This window comes from Xenopus tropicalis, chromosome 6, assembly GCF_000004195.4.
Source record: "Xenopus tropicalis strain Nigerian chromosome 6, UCB_Xtro_10.0, whole genome shotgun sequence".
Taxonomy (NCBI): Eukaryota; Metazoa; Chordata; class Amphibia; order Anura; family Pipidae; genus Xenopus; species Xenopus tropicalis.
The window spans coordinates 22,760,756-22,780,553 of NC_030682.2; the positions used below are offsets into that span (position 1 = coordinate 22,760,756).

The 19,798-nt window shown below is 41.5% G+C and overlaps 1 protein-coding gene across 1 annotated transcript in view; it reads left to right on the forward strand.

Moving 5' to 3' along the window:
- Positions 1-19,798, forward strand: part of nrp1 (neuropilin 1) — a 100,396-nt gene that overhangs the window by 41,115 nt on the left and 39,483 nt on the right. Inside the window, exons 5-6 of the mRNA NM_001100222.1 lie at positions 11,547-11,702; positions 12,364-12,530. Coding sequence (NP_001093692.1) covers positions 11,547-11,702; positions 12,364-12,530 — 323 coding nt within the window. The remainder of the gene's footprint in view (positions 1-11,546; positions 11,703-12,363; positions 12,531-19,798) is intronic.

The window sequence follows — 19,798 nt, forward strand, 5'->3', positions numbered from 1 at the left end:
TAGGCTTTGGGTTGGTTTGTTGATGGGAAGGTTTTATTGCTGCCTTTGGTTTCAGGTTAGCTTGACAGGCAAATGGTTTTATGCTTTGATTGGCTTTAAGTTGCTCTCACCAGGAAAAGGGATCTAATAATCGAATTGGCTTTAGGCTTATCAAGCTATCCAAAGGGTCTAGACATTTCTCCAGGTAGCACTAGGGTATTATGGACCTGTATGTTTGAGAGAGATAGTTGTAGGCCACCTTGGGTTCATGGCAGTTGTTTTCCTCACTCTATTCACTGTTATGCTTGAATAAAATGTGCTTTTAAATAAATAGCAAGCGACTATTTTCATACGTAAAACATTTATTTCCCCCCTCACTATAAGCTTTGCCCAATGGATATACAGTTTGTTTGATCTGCTTAGTAAGCCAAGCCAAGGCATGTGCTCAATATACAGTAGCTGCAGCCTTTCTGTCAGTGTCATATAGGGCCAGATTATCATGTTATATAGTTTTACAATTATCTCCTTTATTGCAATTTAAATATTAGCTCTCATAATATTTGATTGCATTTTAACAACCCTCTTTAACCTTCTACTGCCAATGTTTCCTTCAGATATTAAAGTTTCACTTTTAAATGTAGAGTTTAGGGTTTTTCTGCAGTAATATTTCCTTGTTTTTTTTGGTTAATTCTCAAGATGGGATTCTTTTTGCACATTGGGAATACTGTATGCGCGCTGCCCATCCACTCACTGCATTTGTCTGTAGCAGCTAAAGAGACTTCTCACCTCTGCTCAGAGATTTAATAGATTCGGGAAGAATTCTCTCAGTGAACACAGAATCAGATTGTCGTGCTAATTAGAGCTCCCAGTGATGGAACAGAACCTTTGTCTGTAGCGACTTGCACTTGCATTCTAACAGAGGTGTGAAAAGTAGTTTCAACTTAATGAAATTCTGAAGGGTAACAGGGAAAGTGTTACCAAAATTTTAGAAATGGGATTACTACTTGGCAGCCTGAACATACACACACATATATATCTACATATATAGACAACAGGCAAAACAGTGGTGCGCTTGTACATACATTATAACCCCAGGCAGTGTCGGACTGGGAACCCAAGCGCCCACCCACCTTAGACCCTATGCTCGCTTTCCAAACTATTTTACCTCCTTTCCTCTTTTATTTCCATGCTAGCATCTATTTTCCATCTATTTCTCCTCTTTCTTCCCATTCACAAATAGGGAATGACCATAAACAGGCCAAATGGTCTGGAGCAGGAGGGCCCACTTACACCTGGGCCCACCAGGAGTTTTCCTGGTATTCTGGCGGGCCAGTCCAACACTGACCCCAGGTAGGTCCCATTTCTCCTAAGCTTCTCCGGGCCAAACCTGGTAGCCACAATGTTTTATATACCCACTTCCCTTCCTGCTCCCAGTGACCACTACCTGCCCACAATGACCACCACCCCTAACTAACTTGCCACCCTAGGCAGAGACCAAGAGTCCAAAATAAAATTATGCACTATCAAAGATAATTTAATTCTAAGCAACGTCCCAATATAAATTTGGTGTAAGTGGGCCCTCCTGCTCCTGACCATTTGGCCTGTTTATGGTCATTCCCTATTTGTGAATGGGAAGAAAGAGGAGAAATAGATGGAAAATAGATGCTGGGCTGCTATCGTGGCATACTTTCCAGTGAGAAAAAGTTATCTCATGATTTATCTCGTAAACGAGATTCAATTCTAGGAGAAAAAAACGTTTCTGCTAATTTTTTCCAGCTATTCCCCCAAAACCTTTTTTTCTCACTTAATTGAATCTAGCCCAATGTATGATAATATCAGACCTGTGAAGAAGTGTGCAGAAGTTGCTTTCGGAAATGAAGTCTTGGCTACAGCAGAGATGACTTCTACTTTTGTAACTGATTTTGTGCAGATGTACCTGTATTTGCTATTAAAAGCAGTTTCTTTCTGTTCCTTTCTGCACTGCTGGTTGTGACTACCCAGCAGTGCAGAAAGGAACAGAAAGAAACTGCTTTTAATAGCAAATACATCTGCACATAACCGCTGAATCAATATGCAAAAACATGTTTTGAGGTAGAGTTTCCTTTTAAGCAAGAGTACAGTATGTGATCAGACTGGAAACATATATATTACAAGATAAATATATAAAAACAAAAAACAAAAGTAACACATTTTATTGGCGTAACAATGGCTGCCTGTGTCACATTGCTGGGATCTGCGAGTGACAAACTATTGATGTATTCCTGCTCCGCGGTGAGGTGTGAAACTTTAATCAATGCGCCGGCTGCACATACGCAGCTTTAGTACTGAGCCTGCAGCCGCAGGTGTGAAATCGCATGTGGCTGGATTCACAGAAAGGATTGTTATGTTTCCTACATAAGGTAGCCAGACACCTGCGCACATCTGTTCTGTTTGTGACCCCAAAAAAAGCACCGCAATGGATCATTATGGGTGGGCTTTGCAACAAATAGAGCCAGAGAACTGAAAGAGCAGTCACAATATACACAGAATTGCATTTTCTTTCATTGCATACAATGTCCTTGGGTAAGGAGACATACAGAATGCAACCGCACTCACAGTTTGTGCCTAATCCAATGGCGTAACTACCATACAGGGGCCCAGGCGGTCACTGGTGTCTGCTATATGCACCCACACCACTGCCCCTTGCCATCCTACTGTCCTCTGCAAGGAACTGAACCAGCAAGCGGGGTGACAGGGGGATGACTGAGGGTGTGAGCTGTTCTCTCCCACCCATGTGGTGGGGGACCAGAATTTTTTTTGTGGGGTGTTCAAGTCCAAGGAGAATATATGGAAGACTTGGTTACTTAACCAAATCCTAGCTTTATTTTTGTACACTTGTGGGCCCTACTCTGGGCTAATACACAATTGCTGTCCCTGCCTAATCTCACCCTCCATAGCAACAGTTTCTTTCTCTAGCAAATGGCCGTCTCCCCTCTACTTCCTTTCAGAGTCATCCCTTTATTGAATAACTTTATTAACAACATAGGCATTCTGATCAAAACATACTGTACCACATTACAGGTGGGCCGGCTAATTGTTGCTATACCACAGGCCTAACCATTTTATTTAGCCATAACACAAAACAGCATTTTGGGCTGAGTCCGACTCTGACCCCAGGTAGGTCCCATTTCTCCTGAGCTTCTCTGGGCCAAACCTGGTAGCCACAATCTTTTATATACCCACTGCCCATCCTGCCCCCAGTGACCACCACCTGCCCACAATGACCACGACCCCTAACTAACTTGCCACCCTAGGCAGAGACCAAGGGGCCATCACACAAATCCTGGCCTTCTATATAGGGTATCTATACCCATTCTGAACAAAACATACTGTACCACCCAACAGGTGGGCCGGCTAATTGTTGCTACACCACAGCCTAACCCTTTTATTTAGCCATAACACAACACAGCATTTTGGGGCGATTTGCTTCCCTCTGTCGGAATACTGATGGCAGATATAGGGGGGCAATGTGCTATAATGTATTTAAGTATTGCCAGATCTAAAAATCCCTGGTTAATAATAAGTGGCATTTATTGGTCCGGTCCACGGGGGGATTGTTATAAAAGTTGTTAATGGAAAGAACATGCACAATGCGGAAAACATTTTCCTCTGCAAATACACTGTTTTATTGGAGCATACTACCGCTTAGAACTTTCGCAGACCAGCTTGTATCAGTATTATAATAGAGTGAATAAAACCGACCAACTGCTCCAAGAGCAGCAACAAATTGTATGTTTGCAGTGTCAGTTTGTTATAAATTAGACTCAGAATATTAATCCTCCCTATTCCTAAGCCTGTAACGTTTAGAAAGAGTTGGAAAGGAGATCAGAACATTTAGTGGATATAAAACAGGAATTTGGAGAGAGGCTTTTCTGCCCAATATGTTCTTTAGTCACACAGAAATGCCATAGAAGGGAAAGTATGTGTGTGTAGCTGCGTGCTGATAAGACAAATATCTCTAGCAGCTCCCAATTCAGCATTCCAGGTGCAAGTAACAAAAATGAATGGTGAAAGAATGATAAAGGGCAAGTAGCACTTGGAGGCTTCTGTTCTGCTTTAACACCAATGTAAACAGTTCCCCTGCCCTCTCAAAGCCACCCTGCAAGTCAATTGAGATTGCTGGATATCAGTATCAAGTCAGGCCTGCCAGTTATATACTGCACAGTTGCTTCTCCATACAAAGTGGCGGCAGTCGCTCACTGGGAGATAATAGTTCCAGAGACATTCCCCACTGTAGTGAATCATACTGCTGCCACTGTCTCAGCCACAAGCTTTGCTGCCCCGGAGGACCGAGTGACTGATATTAAGAGTGAAAAGCCATTTGGAGGGGTGTGCATCCAGCCTGCGTACCATTGCCTTGGCAAGACATCAGTGCTTGAGTCAATAAAATAAACACATTTCTGAAGGAAGGAACAAAAAGCAGTGTCTTGCGATAGATGTTAATGTCATAGCGAATTAAACACCCCATTAATCTCTTTTATCTCGGCTTCTTCTGATTCTTGTCTGATCCTCTGCTGTCATTAAAAGGACACAAGCGCCGGAGTTTGCGTTGCTCACACGTGAAAGGGCAATTAATATCCTTTGCAGGGCATCTCTTTGAGACGCTGAAGGAATTTTAGTTTACAAGTACGTGCTCATGTTTTCAAGGATGTCCTTTGGATTATTCTGACCCAGTTTACGGCTACATTACATTAATATTAATTTATAAAGCGCCAACATATTCCGCAGCGCTGTACAATAAGTGGGTTACATACATTGGACATACAGAGTAACATATAAAGCAATCAATAACCGGTACAAGAGGTGAAGAGGGCCCTGCCCAAAAGAGCTTACAATCTACAAGGCTAGCTGAGAATGCTGGGATTTGTTGTTCACTTGGAACATGGAAGCATGGGCGAGGTGTTTAATGATAATGGCACAATAACTATGTTTAAAATGAGCGACAATTAAGAAAAAGAAGCTTATGATATTCCTGTTTCAGGGCTTTCCTTTGATTTTATAAAGGTGCTGTAACTTCTGCCATCAGATATCAGATATAGACCTTCATGTAGAATGTTTATCTCCTTTCCCCCTGACTAATCCAGAGGCCTCCCAAAGAGTTATTTTTATTTTTCATAGCTGTTTGGAATGAGCAGTCTTATGTAATGGAGATGTTTGCCATTCCGAGAAGCTGCTCATTCATGTTATATAAGAGGCACATGGTACATAAAGGGCCATATTCATAAATAAGGCTATCAATAGCCCCATCATTAGACTGATCCAGAGGGTTGGTAAATGTATTTTTGTCCCTACGTTGTGTCCTTTGTGTTTAAAGAACACCTTGTATTACTGATTAATTAGAGGAAGAAGATGTAGAATTGATGGAAGGTTTAGTGTATTCTTAGGGGCACATTTACTAATCCTCGAATCCGAATCCCGAATGGGAAAAAAACGGATTGGAAACTAAAATTTTGCGATTTTTCGTTGCCGTCGCAATTGTTTCGTATTTTGCGCGATTTTTTCGTTGCCACCGCGATTTTTTCATATTGAGCAATTGTAAACGCCGGAAAAACCAATCCGAATTTTCCGCGACAGCGACCAAAAAGTTGCGGAAAATATACGATAAAGTCGTAACGGCGATGAAAAAGTCGCGCAAAATATGAAACAATCGCGACGAAGATGAAAAAATCGCAAAAATACCGATCATTACGAAAAAAACCGCATTCGGGCGCTTTCGGACGTTCGTGGATTAGTAAATGTGCCCCTTAGAGTAATGGCACTTGGATCTACTTTGGACACTTTTTACTTTCAAATAACTTGAAAATAAGGCACTTAAATTGCCCAGTATTATGCCATTATTCTTAGTATCAAAGCAACCTCTCTCTCTTGTAGCAATGGTTCAAATGATGGTGGATTACCACTTTCTTATCTTCTCTCTTAACCCTTTGGAAGTTTTATAATTCCTGTAGGAAATAGTAGACTTGGACGTAACTTATCCCTGGAACTTGGTCTGAAACACTGAGTTTGCTCATAGCCTGAGCCAATGCAAATGCACTATAGCAGCACCGATATTCCCATGTACGGAACCCAAGGCAGCAGTATATGGGGCACCTAATAAGGATTATTACCTTCTTCCATATATATCATATTATAATGTTGACCTCTGCCTGGGCCATGTCAACTTACTTCCAATAAATGCCAAGTTTACATTGGCTTTCACTGTTGGCTACCACAGATAATGATTTAAAGTGGTGGGTTGACCCTAGACATCTATTCTGGCAGTTTATAGGAAGTGGGGCAGGTATATTATTCAACAGTTCATAATTTAAAGCACGGATAAAGGTCTCTAGCTTAGTAGGTCGCAATTTCAAAACAATAACCTATTAGACAAAAAAGGTCAGACAGCAAATGACAATCCCTTGCCGAGATAGTCATAGGTCATAAAACTCCAAGGTTTCTGCTGTCTGCTATCCTTACACTTAACAGCAGCAGATACATAAAATGAAATGCATCATGTGGCACACTAAGGACCAATTATATCCAACGTCATCACTAAACACCATTTATGAGGATATATTTTACCATCAAGGCTTTTGTGTATTATATTCTTATAATCACGTAAATTATTATTTTAGTGAGACATTTCCTCCTTCCATAAATAGAGTATTTCTTTCCTCGGGTACATTGATGGCTAATGAGCTTAAATCCACATGGGTTTTCTCTCTCGACTTAATCTGCCATGGACTCCCCTAGCTGGGGCCTCTCCGACAAATCAGAGTGATAAAGGTCACATAAATATATGTATATGATTAGCTACAGGGAGATAAGCTTGGTTTAATTACTTCCTCTCCTCTACTTGTTGACTAGACATTTGGGCAGCAGTTGTTAATTATAAGCGTTAATAATACATATCCACCAAACTGAAACGGATGATTTGCTCTGCTTCCGAGACGGCATATGCCTGGGAAAAATGAGAAAAAATATTTTCCTTCCAGTATATAAGTCAAATCGGAGCCAAGAAAGGGAATGTACCACCGTTTGTGAGAGCATTGGGCGCTCCCGCCACTATCACGTGTCACTGACCAGTTTGCTAACACTGAGGGATATGTTGAAAGGCCACGCTCAAATCACAGTTATGCTTTGTATGTGGAACGCTGATTAATGATATCTGCGTTGTCCAAGTCCTTTCCAGATCAATATTGCATTAGCTTGTCTGGGTATGCTCTGTACAGAAATTCAATACTCCATTGTATGATATTGTGGCTTCTGAATGCATAGCCTTCTTCTGCTCCACAGATGAGATGTCCAGGGGCAAAATTCAGACAAACTGAACGCAGACATCCCAAATAAATCCTTAAAAAATAATAAGACAGTGAGTCACAGTACTACAAACCCTACAAAGTTCCTCTGTTTGCAGACTCAATGGCCGAACTGTTTGTGTCTTAAAAGTCACCTGAGTTCAAAGAGGAATATTTATTGTTGGTCTTTAAATACCAGTTCATTCGAGTGTGTCGGAGGCATCTCTTTGGTAACCCCATACATTGTCTCTCAGGGGAACACTACACTGAATGGGATGTAGTGGGATCATTTCTTATTAATGAACTATTTCATATAAGAAATATAATTCAATATAGCTTATATGAACAGTAATGAGGGAGTCGGCAGACACATGGAAGCTCCACTACGACTCCACTACAAATAAAGAACAAGAGTATACTGTATGTATCAGTCCCGGACTGGCAGTCTGTGTATTCTGGCAAATGCCAGAGGGGCTGCTGTAAGATGCCATAGACAGTCACTAATTAAACAAGGAAACATGAAGCTTTATCAGAAAGGTCTATGTAAATACAGACATAAGCACTCACAGAAACGCTGCAATGGGTCCTCTATCAAAAGAAACACAGAATTTCTTGTCTCGTTTTCTGTAAACGTGTTCTTAGGGTATCTGAATTCCTCTCTCAGAAAAATCCTTCATTCCTGGGGCCAGAGTCTACTCAGCTCTCTCCTCTCTCCCTTCTCCTGCTCCCCCTCCCATAAGAATTCATAAAACTCACTCCCCCTCCCATCAGAATGTGTGATGTGAGCTATAATGGCTAGAGCTATACAGCAGGAAGCTACAGAGACCAAGCTAAAATGGCAGCTGCTATCTTAAACAAACATAGGGAGCTTCTAGGGCTCCTTACTCTGGTATGGTAAAGCTTTCTGCAGAATAAATATAGCATTCTAGGTGGAACTAATGTGGCAAATCTATAGGCAATAAAGTGCCAAAATTACTTTCCTTCTCCTTCAAGCCTGACGCACCTTGGACACTTAGGATGTTGGGTCAACTCCAGGATATCAGGTCGTGGGCAAGAATGTGGGTGTGATTTTTCAACTCACATCACTATCCCTTTAACAGTAAAATATTTAAAACATTTTTTCTCTTCATACATAGAACTAGAAACCTTGCCCCAGATTTTCTCTATGAAAAGAGTTTGTTTATAGTAGGATCGGACCATGCGCAGGCAATCAAACACTTGCAGTGCATTTTCAAACCATTTCCTATCCCCTCGTATACAAAGAACAAAGAGGAATTCTTTTACTTAACACAACTCTGTTCCCAAAACGTATTTATATGCTAACACTTTCCGCTTTTCCCTGGTTGCTGGTATGAAAGTAAATGCAAAGCTAAAACTTATAAATAAGTCCAATTACCTAGTGAATTGTTTGATTTCCATAGTAACCAAGACCATATTGAGGTAGTTATAAGTAAAGGCAGTTTTGTAAGTGTAATTTGGCTAATTTACATGTCCACTTTGCTTCTTTTTTTTTTTTTCCCATACATAATATATGGGGAAATGCGTTTTAAATTAAGGCATTTCTCCTGATGTGTAACTCTCATTAGAGAATGGAATGAAACAGATGGGCAGAGAAGTAGGTCACGGAATTATTGAAGGGCACGGACTGTACCTGTCGTGTCTAAAGGTCCCCATACACGGGCAGATCCCACTTCGATGTCGCCAAGCGAATGGATCTTCTCCCGATATCTCCCACCTACGGGTGGGCAATATCTGGAGAATCCAGGGTAATTCAATCGTTTGGCCCTGTGGCCAAACCATCGAATTATAATGACGGGCATAGGCAAAGTCGGCCCGGGGACCGCATCAACGAGCTGATGCGGTTCCAGATCCGACTAGATTTTCTAACCTGCCCGATTGAGATCTGCCCGATTTCAGGCCAGATATAGGTCAGGCAGGCCCGTCAGTAGTGCCCATAAACGGGCCGATTAGCTGCCACATTGGTCCAAGGGACCGATATCGGCAGCTACTATCAGCTCATGTATGGGGACCATAAAGAGATACTGACACCAGAAATGAAACCTTTTTTACATCTATCATAACATTGTCTTTACATGCTATTTATAATTTTGCCATAAAAGTATTTGTCAGATGCTTTTACATTCCCTATCTATCTTGTGCAGCTGTAGGCCGTTAGCATTAGAAGCTGTAACTGTCAGGCTAAGAAGGGACAGTCAGGTTGGCAAAACAGTCAGGTTTAGGAACTGCAAGTAACAATTACTTACAGAAGCAGCCCTATCAGCAAAGAATGGTCAACACGACCTATAGGGAACTTTTTATGTACATTCATATTTTAAAAAGTTGTTTTTTTCGTGTCAGTATCAGATTAATACTAAATATGACACTGTCACAATAATATCACTTGCATAAAAGCTAATTCTATTGGAAAGGGTGTTTTAGAATACATGCTGGAAACTGCACATGTTATTATTAGAGAGGAGCTGTAGTTGCACTCTTCACTTCCTGCTCTGCAGAGCAACTTCCTGACTTCCTCTGATGAATCTGGAAAAGAGGCGCTTGCGAGGGGACATGATTACTCTGTACAAGTACATTAGAGGGGATTATAGGCAGTTGGGGGATGTTCTTTTTTCCCATAAAAACAATCAACGCACCAGAGGTCACCCCTATAGATTAGAGGAATGGAGCTTCCATTTGAAGCAGCGTAGGTGGTTTTTCACGGTGAGGGCAGTGAGGTTGGGGAATGCCCTTCCTAGTGATGGGGTAATGGCAGATTCTGTTAATGCCTATAAGAGGGGCCTGGATGAGTTCTTGATCAATCAGAATATCCAAGGCTATTGTGATACTAATATCTACAGTTAGTATTACTGGTTGTATATATATAGTTTATGTATGTGAGTGTATAGATTGGTTAGTATAGGTTGTGTGCTGGGTTTACTCGGATGGGTTGAACTTGATGGACAATGGTCTTTTTTCAACCCTATGTAACTATGTAACTATGTAACTATGAATATATTTTGAGAATACTGTTAGTAAAGTTGCGTTAATAAAACACACTAATGGGCTAGTGTCAAAAAGGAAAAGCTTTCTGTAGCCTTCCTTGTCAGGCCACTGGGTCAGTATACGGAATATGGCAGCGCCAGCTAATGTTAGCTCAGTGAACTGGTGCAACATCTTAGGGGATATTATGTTGAACACAAAGCTCATGTTTGTATCACTGGGCTGATTTAATATCCAATGTAACTTACACCAACACATTTTTAAAATTCCTGAACAGAAATTGTGAATAGGCTCTCTGTAAACAAACTTAAAATAATTATAATGATACTACAACTGCTAATTATGCTAATATTAATAATGATATAGTGAGGTTTCTCACGCTTCCCTGAACTTGGCCCATGCTGAGTTAAGTATTATGTCTCTAGCATTTTTCAATGTTTGACTTTCAAACTGGTAGTCATTTGCTGATAATAATATATTTGTGATTCTGATGTTAGTGACAGTGATAATGATATCACAAGACAATTGTATAAGTGGGGATAGCAGTCTCTGGGAAGGGACTGGGGCTGTGGCATAGCAGGTATAGTAGGGAGAGATGGTGCCTATAGTAGCAGTGGGGGGATAATAGCCTCTGGGAAGGGACTGGGGCTGTGGGATAGCAGGTATAGTAGGGAGAGATGGTGCCTATAGTAGCAGTGGGATAATAGCCTCTGGGAAGGGACTGGGGCTGTGGGATAGCAGGTATAGTAGGGAGAGATGGTGCCTATAGTAGCAGTGGGGGGATAATAGCCTCTGGGAAGGGACTGGGGCTGTGGGATAGCAGGTATAGTAGGGAGAGATGGTGCCTATAGTAGCAGTGGGGGGATAATAGCCTCTGGGAAGGGACTGGGGCTGTGGGATAGCAGGTATAGTAGGGAGAGATGGTGCCTATAGTAGTAGTGAGGGGATAATAGCCTCTGGGAAGGGACTGGGGCTGTGGGATAGCAGGTATAGTAGGGAGAGATGGTGCCTATAGTAGCAGTGGGGGGATAATAGCCTCTGGGAAGGGACTGGGGCTGTGGGATAGCAGGTATAGTAGGGAGAGATGGTGCCTATAGTAGCAGTGGGGGGATAATAGCCTCTGGGAAGGGACTGTGGCTGTAGCATAGCAAGTAGAAACATGTAATTAGAGAAAAATATCAACAATTTCTTGATTTTCTGTAATAATGAGCATGTTTGTCACATTTATATTCATAAACATTGTTTCCCTTGCAGTTGGCCCTCACATTGGCCGTTACTGTGGACAGAACACTCCTGGACGTGTTCGATCTACCACTGGGATCCTCTCGATGATTTTTCACACAGACAGCGCAATAGCGAAGGAAGGATTTTTTGCTAACTTCAGTGTTGTACAGAGTAACACCAATGAAGGTCAGTGGTACCTTGTGAATCAATGTCCTAGATACTTTACATGTTCTACAGCACAGGCAGTCACTTGACACATTGAACTTGACACTTCATAAGATGTTCTAAACTGGAAGATTAAGGTTTAGTTGCATAAAAACCAGGGGTGATGCCAAACTTAAGTCTTCTGTAGGCTGACAGTCAAAATAGGGGTACAAAATAACCAATCAGGGTGCTTATTTGGCACATTTTTGTACATGCTTGTATTGCTCCCCAAATCTTTTTACATTTGATTTTGGCCCATGGGTAGAAAGGGTTGGGGACCCCTGGTCTAGATAGATACATAGGCAGACATAGATTGATACACAGAGAAGAAAGAATAAGGGTGATTAGATCACTTGAAAATTCTGGGACACATCTAATTAATGCATGGTGCGGGGCTGCACTGATTGCATTTAATTACAATCAGTGCAGCCCTTCTAGCTGGTTTTTTTAGACATGTCCCTGAATTTTCAAGTGATCTGGTAACCCTAAGATAGACAGACAGATAGAAGGTTTGGCTTTGGCTCTGCCACAACTAAAGATGGCCTGGCTCTCAGTGAAGAACCTTTCCTATACTAAGATGTGAACATAATATGATTAATAACAGCCACAATAATGACAATAATGGCAAAATATTTCCTTTCAGATTTTCAATGCAAAGAACCACTAGGCATGGAATCAGGGGAAATTCATTTCGACCAAATCTCCGTATCGTCCCAGTACAGCATGAACTGGTCTGCAGAGAGATCACGGCTGAATTATGTAGAGAATGGGTGGACTCCCGGAGAGGACACAGTCAAAGAATGGATACAGGTACTACAAACTGTCTACTTAAACACTGAATAGACAACTCACCCTAATTGCACCCCTTGACCCCCTGCAATTAATGTGATACAGTTGGTGGGTTAGATGACCCTGACAACCATAAAGAAGAATATTCTTTCTGATTGTCCAGGTCTGAAGAAGGGAGGCTTATTTCCCAAAATATTATTTTGTTTTGCCACTTTCTGTGGTTGTTGATGGGTGGTTTAAGCATTGAGGCCATGCTGTCATTGGAGCCAACTCATTTTATCCAATACTTTCCCTTTAAACAAAAGAGATTAAATATACAGTCTTAGTGTTTCCTTCAGGCATGGCACAGAGGATCATTATTCAGCTGAACAAATTTGTATTTTCTGAACAGTAAATTTATGTAGCCCCAACCAGCCTTTGGTAGCTAAACAATTCTATTACACATCCCAGTGCTTTCTGAATATCTGTCAGCACATGCTGAGACGTGTAGTTTTAGGCAATTGTAGTGTGAATATTTGCATATTAAATAATATTTCCAAACTAGAGAATACCACAATTAAGAATTCTAATTTAAAAGGACCCCCTACCGTGGCATTATTGCAGCAGTATCTTTAGAAATCCATATATGCACTGAAGGTTATAAAAGTTTAATTAGGAAAATGGCTTTTCTAATGTTCAGGTTGACTCTCTTCGCTGTTATTGTTAGAGGGACTAATGGTTCTGTTCTGAAGAGCGGTTGGAACAGAGCAGGAGTGCGATGTGTTTTGTAGAACTATAAATGTATATTCGCAGGGCCAGAGGAGAACATAATGAGAACTATAACTCCACTTACAGAACCTGATTGTGATTAAATCAGAATGTGGTGCAACATTAATAACATTAGGCTGATACGTTGCACACAAGTGTGTGGGCAACATGCAGAGACAAAAGCAGTTGGTCCCTGGGGCAATCAAATATCCTACACTTTACCCCTGTGTCCAGCTTTATTCCATCCCCAAAGCTTTAGTTAAGGTAGCCATTCACACACCTATAAAATTGCTTTCCTGTGTATGTTGAGAGACAGTCCCAACTGATATCTCTGTGCCATGGGTATTGCTTGGTTTGTCAATTGGGCAGGTTTGAATTTAATTTGCTGATTTACCATGTTGGCCAGTACATGGCGCATCCCCCAATGATGAAGTAAAGAAGCTGTTGTTATGATTATTACTAACAGAACAATATAAAGGAGGCCATGCTGTGTATGGCTACTTGTACTGTATCCATCCATCCAACCCATGGGCCAATCAGATGGGTACTGATGAGTATTGCCCAGTGCACTGCCACCTTAAGAAAGGATAGAGCTAGTCCACATAGTGGACATCACATTTTAGAATGTAGGTAGAGTCGGGTCAGATCTGGTTGTGGCTGGATGTTACTGTGTGTGGTCTGTAAAGCTTAGGGGTGACCTTAAATGTCTAGATGGAATATACAGAATATGGTAGAATATACCCCCAGCTGTAAATATTAGCATATGAGAATTTACCTACCAGTGCTGAGCCATGTCAATCAGGCGCCCAAGGCACGCAGGTCTGATCACACCAATCCCCACCCACGTGCCCTCACCCAGGGCTACAACTAGGTGTAGCAGCCCCCATCGTTGCACCCTAGACATGTGCTTCTTCTCCCTGCCCATACAAAGCAAGAGCTGCAGCCTAAGTACTTTTATGTAGATCACAAAACTCCAAAGTGACTTTTAAAATCCTTATATTTTTATAGTTGGGGGCTGTGATGTTTGTTATAAAATAAGATATAAATTATTAAATTCACTTCTGCAAAACTATTTTTCTCTGGAGTGGCTTTAGATACTGCTTAATATTTCCACTCTGCCCTGCTCTTGCTTGGCGTTTATTCCCCTTGTTTAATTCATAAAAGAGAAGTTTGCCTCCTTTCCCAGACGTTCAGCAGCTCACCTCCCTGACACGACTGATGAGCAAACAGTTTGGCCTATGACCCGACGCAGTTTCCACTGGGAGGAAATGTCACTTTACAGAAAAATGTAACGGTTTCCTGAAATAGGCAAATCCACAACTGAACGCTAGCTATCCCTGGCATGTTTGTGTATTTGTCATCACCCATATCTTAATTTATTACCTGGACAATATGGAACCAAGCAGTGAATGTTGATGGAAGATATGAGACTCCCGTTCTGGTTGAGGGAACCTCCAGAGTCAGCAGCTTGTAGGGAATGCTGGGAGTTGTATTCAAACAGGGTAGTTATTACTGTATGTATATGCTATAAACTTATTATAGATTGCAATGTTGTATTCCGTGTCTTGGATACTTTGTTGGCTTGCAGATTTTATTCTAAAGGGCAGTTTATATTCCTTTGTTTCTTCTAAAGATGTTCATTTTCCTTACCTTTTATGAAAGTGTAAATGACTTTGAGCTTGAAGTTGCTGTTTCTGGCTGTCTGGCCATATTCTTCTATAGCAACTCATACTGCAATATGGGGGGCATTTCCAAACACAACAGCTGCCAGTGGAGCTTACAATCTAAGGTCCCTATCACATTCACACACGCACTATTGTCAATTGTATTAGGAAACAATTACTCTGCCTGTATGTTTGAGAAGGAAACCCATGTAAAGGTCCCTATACACGGTAAGATCCTTTACGGGTGGGCGATATCGGGGAGCCTGAAGTTAAAAAAAAAAATAATCCGATCGTTTGGCCCTGGGGCCAAACGACCGGATTATGTAGGCGGTAATGGGGCAGTTGGTTCGGGGACCGCATCAACGAGCTGATGCGGCCCCCGATCCAACTGAATCTTTTAACCAGCCAGATCGATATCTGGCCAATTTCAGGCCAGATATCAGTCGGCCAGCCCGCTCGTTTGTGCCCCTACATGGGCAGATAAGCTGCCAAGTCGGTCCAAGGGAACGATATCGGCAGCTTCTATCGGCCCGTGTATGGGGGCCTTAAGCATGGGAACAACACAAAGACTAATGGACCTACGATAGTCTGCACAAGGAGGTATATATAAATCTATACCAGAATAGGTGCCCTACCATCCCAAGACCAATTGCGGAGTACATCGACCCTAATGAAAGTGCATTTCATAGAGCAAGCCTTTTAAAAAAAGCCAGCATTAAAAATGCAAATGCATAAAAATTTAACGCCAATATCCTACTTGGCCTATATCAGAAATGACAGCTAAGCGGTTAAATGAGGAATCAAGGCTGATTGGTCGTGATGGATCTCACTTGGAAAGCTTTCATGCCATGAAACCCCCAAGTGTCTATATAGAGGAAATGTAAACATCAAACTGTGTTGTAAAAAAATATGAATGTTTTAAATAATGGATCAGCAGTCAGTGGAAGTGTAAGGTCCAATTTGCAAATTCCCATCATTGGGAGAGAAAGGCAACATGTCATGGGTTCATAGCAGCAAGCAACAATTATTCAGCAGCACAGCTCAAATGATGAGCATGGGAAGCCGTGGGATGAGGATTGAAGCAGGCTCGCTGAGTTTGTTATTTATGATATGATTCTTCATTGTCAACATCTGCCACTTTATCTCCTCCATAGCCAAATCACTGGCAGGCAACAAAGCACAGATTGTAGCTAGCAAACATGACACCAACTCCCAGTCTGCGGGCTCTGACAGGCCAAAAGAGCTCATGAAACCCATCAGATGTGCATGCTAAGTCCCTCGTTTTCCTGCTGATTTATAGCCTGGGTTTTTAACAGTGTAAAATGATTTTTGGCAGCACACGTTCCAATGCGGTGGTCATAGGCAAAGAATCTATCATCTAATCTATAATTAGAAGTACTCCATTAGAAGGCTTTCTATTGGTAGCCACAACAAACATTTTACTATTGGTAAGGCATTGGAGGTGCTGTTGTTTGTAGGTCTTGGTAAAGCTGTATCCTTAACTGGTCTCTTAGGGCGAAGACACACGGGGCGATTAGTCGCCACACCTTTTTTCCGACGATTTTGCGTGTGACTGTATTCTATGGACGGAAAGTCGCCACGATTAGTAGCTGCGACTGAGTTTATTAAAGTCGCATCAACTAATCGCCCCGTGTGTCTTCGCCCTTAGGGTAAAGACACACAGAGCTACTAGTAGCAGCTACTAAAATAGACAATGCTGATCATTTACTGATAATTGTCTCTATGTGTGTTTTAGCAGAGGCAATTCTCAGTATTGTCTATGGCAGGGTATTTTCTGAAGTTTAGTAGCCGTTGAGAAGTAGCTGCTACTAGTAGCTCCGTGTGTCTTCACCCTTAGATGCTTGTTAAACGTAAACTACAATCAGCTCTCTGCAGAACAGGAAGTGTAACATGCAACTAGTCCCTCCCCTAAAAAACGAGTCCCTCCCCTAGTCCCTGCCTCTGTTCTTTTCTCGTTTCTAATCTAAAATCTCTCAAAATAAATTAATCCAGAACAAAAATAAAGAAATCTGTTTATAAGTGCATGTACACATTTTGGTGCAAAATAATTCAAGGCTTTTTTACCTAAACTTTTTATCGTTTACCTTTATATTAACTTGATGTAGAGAGTGATATTCTGAGACAATTTGCAATTGGTCTTCATTTTTTTTTTATTACTTGTGGTTTGTGTATTATTTAGCTTTTAGTTCAGTATGTCTCCAGTTTGGGATTTCAGCAGCTACCTGGTTGCTATGGTCCCAATTACCCTAGCAACCAGGCAGTGATTAAAATGAGAGACTAAAATATGAATAGGACAGGGTCTGACTTAAAAAAAAAGTAATTACAATACAACTGTAGCAATAGTTATGACCTGTATGATTTATCAATCAGATTTTTTGTGATTTTTGTACAATTTCATGGAATAATGTCATTTTGGTGACGAGTGAGGTTTCTTTCGATGTTTTCCCTGTTTTCTTTTTCTCAATCTCTAAATCTGCCTGCCCAGCTTTGTTTTCTCTGTGTTCATTTAAGGATTAGAGTGTATTCCTATGGGAACGTGAGTCTGAGAACTTTACTTCAACTCTCTTATGAAAAATGACTATAAAAATAGTAAACATTTTTTTAATGTTATAGGTTATATGAAAACTTTAAATTTATAATAAAAAAAAATTTACAATCCAATAAAAATGGCAGCAGATACAGTATTTAAACAATGAATCCAGTTACTGCAGTTACACTGGGGTGAAGGGGATAATAAAAACATGGCCGAATCTTAACATAAAATGACTTTAAAAATGAGACAATGCACAGCTGGATGAAATTTTTCTCTTGTGTCAGTTTATAATACGTAATATTTCTGTTTCATTGCTGGAGATTTACTTTAAAAACAATCTAAAACAGTGTAGCAGTGGTTTCTGGGTTCTCAAGGGACCCACAAGGCCAGTGGCAGAGCCTTAACTGGGTGTGGCTATTGCAGACAGGAGGTGTGGCTTTTTCAGACAATTGGTAAATTTCTTAATTTCTTAATTTTCTAATTTAGGTTGTTCTCTAAGGTGTTTTAAAAATTGTGGCTCGATTGATTTTTCTTTCTCAAACACTAGAATATTTAAGAAAAAAATGAAATCTAAAAAATGAAATCACATGAATTCTCGTGTTTTTGGTTCGTTATGATTAGGAATGCACCGAACCCACTTTTTTGGGTTCGGCCGAACCCCCCGAACCCACCCAGAAGGATTTGGCCGAATCCCAAACCGAATCTGAATCCTTAGCATATACTGATTAGGATTGGAAGGAGTTAAAAATCGCACTGCGTGTGCTGCAATTTTTTTTTCCACTGCCCATTTAACCCTTTCCAAATTCTAATTAGCATATGCTAATTCAGATTCTGTTTGGCCGGGACTGCAGATCCGGCCGAAAATGAATCCTTAAAAAAAAGCCGGGATTTGGCAGAATCCCAAACGGAATCCGGCATTCGGTGCATCCCTAGTTATGATTAAGCATAGTTGCCACCTCTGTCGACTAAAGGTCCCCATACACGGGCCAATTATAGCTTCCGATATGGGTCCCTTGGACCGATTCAGCAGCTTATGGGCCCGTGTAGGGGCAGAACAGAGCGGCCTGGTCGACCGATATCTCGCCTGAAATTGGCCAGATATCGGTCGGCCAGGTTAGAAAATCCAGTTGGATCGGGGGCCGCATCGGCTCGTTGATGCGGTCCCCGAACCGACTGCCCCATTGCCGCGTGTAGAATTCGATTGTTTGGCCCCATGGCCAAACGATTGAATTCGCCTACATGCCTCCTCGATATCGCCACCCGTAGGTTGGAAAATCGGGTGAAGATCCGCTCGCTTGACGATCTGCCCGTGTATGGCCAGCTTAAGAAAGTCGAGCAGGGGGAGGGGGCGAAGTCATGGGCGGGGCAGGGAGGAGAAGGGGTTGTGACATTGCGAGGCGGGGAGGAGGTGAGACCATGACAGTATAGGGCGGAGCTATGACTCTGCGGTTGGCCGATCACTGCGTCAATGCTACTGAGTCCTGCCCGGTTTTTCTAATCAGTGAAACTGGGCAGGGGTTTTGACCTAGGCAGCCCTTCCGAAACCTGGGCTGTCCGGGTCAAAACCGAACAAGTGGCAACCATAATTAAGCATATATTTATTAAACCTATCCACATATGCTAAGCCAGGGAACGTTACATTATCATTCAGCTTTCAAAGCCAAAAACATGCAAAAACAGAATTATGACGGTATTAACATACTTTCAAAATGTTGGCTCCGCACAACGGAACAGGCATTTCTAAATAATCGACATAACTCAAACCAGAGCGGTGGGAACTGGTCACCTGTACAGTATAAACGCTCGTGTCTGCAACTGAGATGTTGGAGCAGATTAGAAACAGCTCCTTAAGGGCCTTTTAAACGATTCTCCAGGGAACCTCTTCCATTGTGTCCTGAGCGAGCTGACAGAGCGTGTTTATTCTTACCATATAAAATAAACATTTTATAAAGCCTATAGCCTTAGGGTAAAAATAACTCCATTAATTATGCTGTTTAATGACAAGTTTTTTTAAGAAATTGCTCTTAAAATATATATAGTCATAAAATATGAAAAAAAAATTCAAGGCAAGGTGGAAATGAAGAGTATAAATAAATAAGCTATGATCCAAGGACCTACATTCACAAACACACTAGGGTCAATTTCAACAGCAGCCAATTACCTTACCTGTCTGGTGTTGGAGTGTGGGAGGAGTCCTACATAGGAACAAAGGCATACAAACTCCTTGCATATAGTGCCCTGGCTGGATTTGAACATAGGACCAGCAATTTGGGGAGTTTTGAGTTCAATTCCCCTTGCAAACTCTCAAAGCCTGGCTGGTAAAA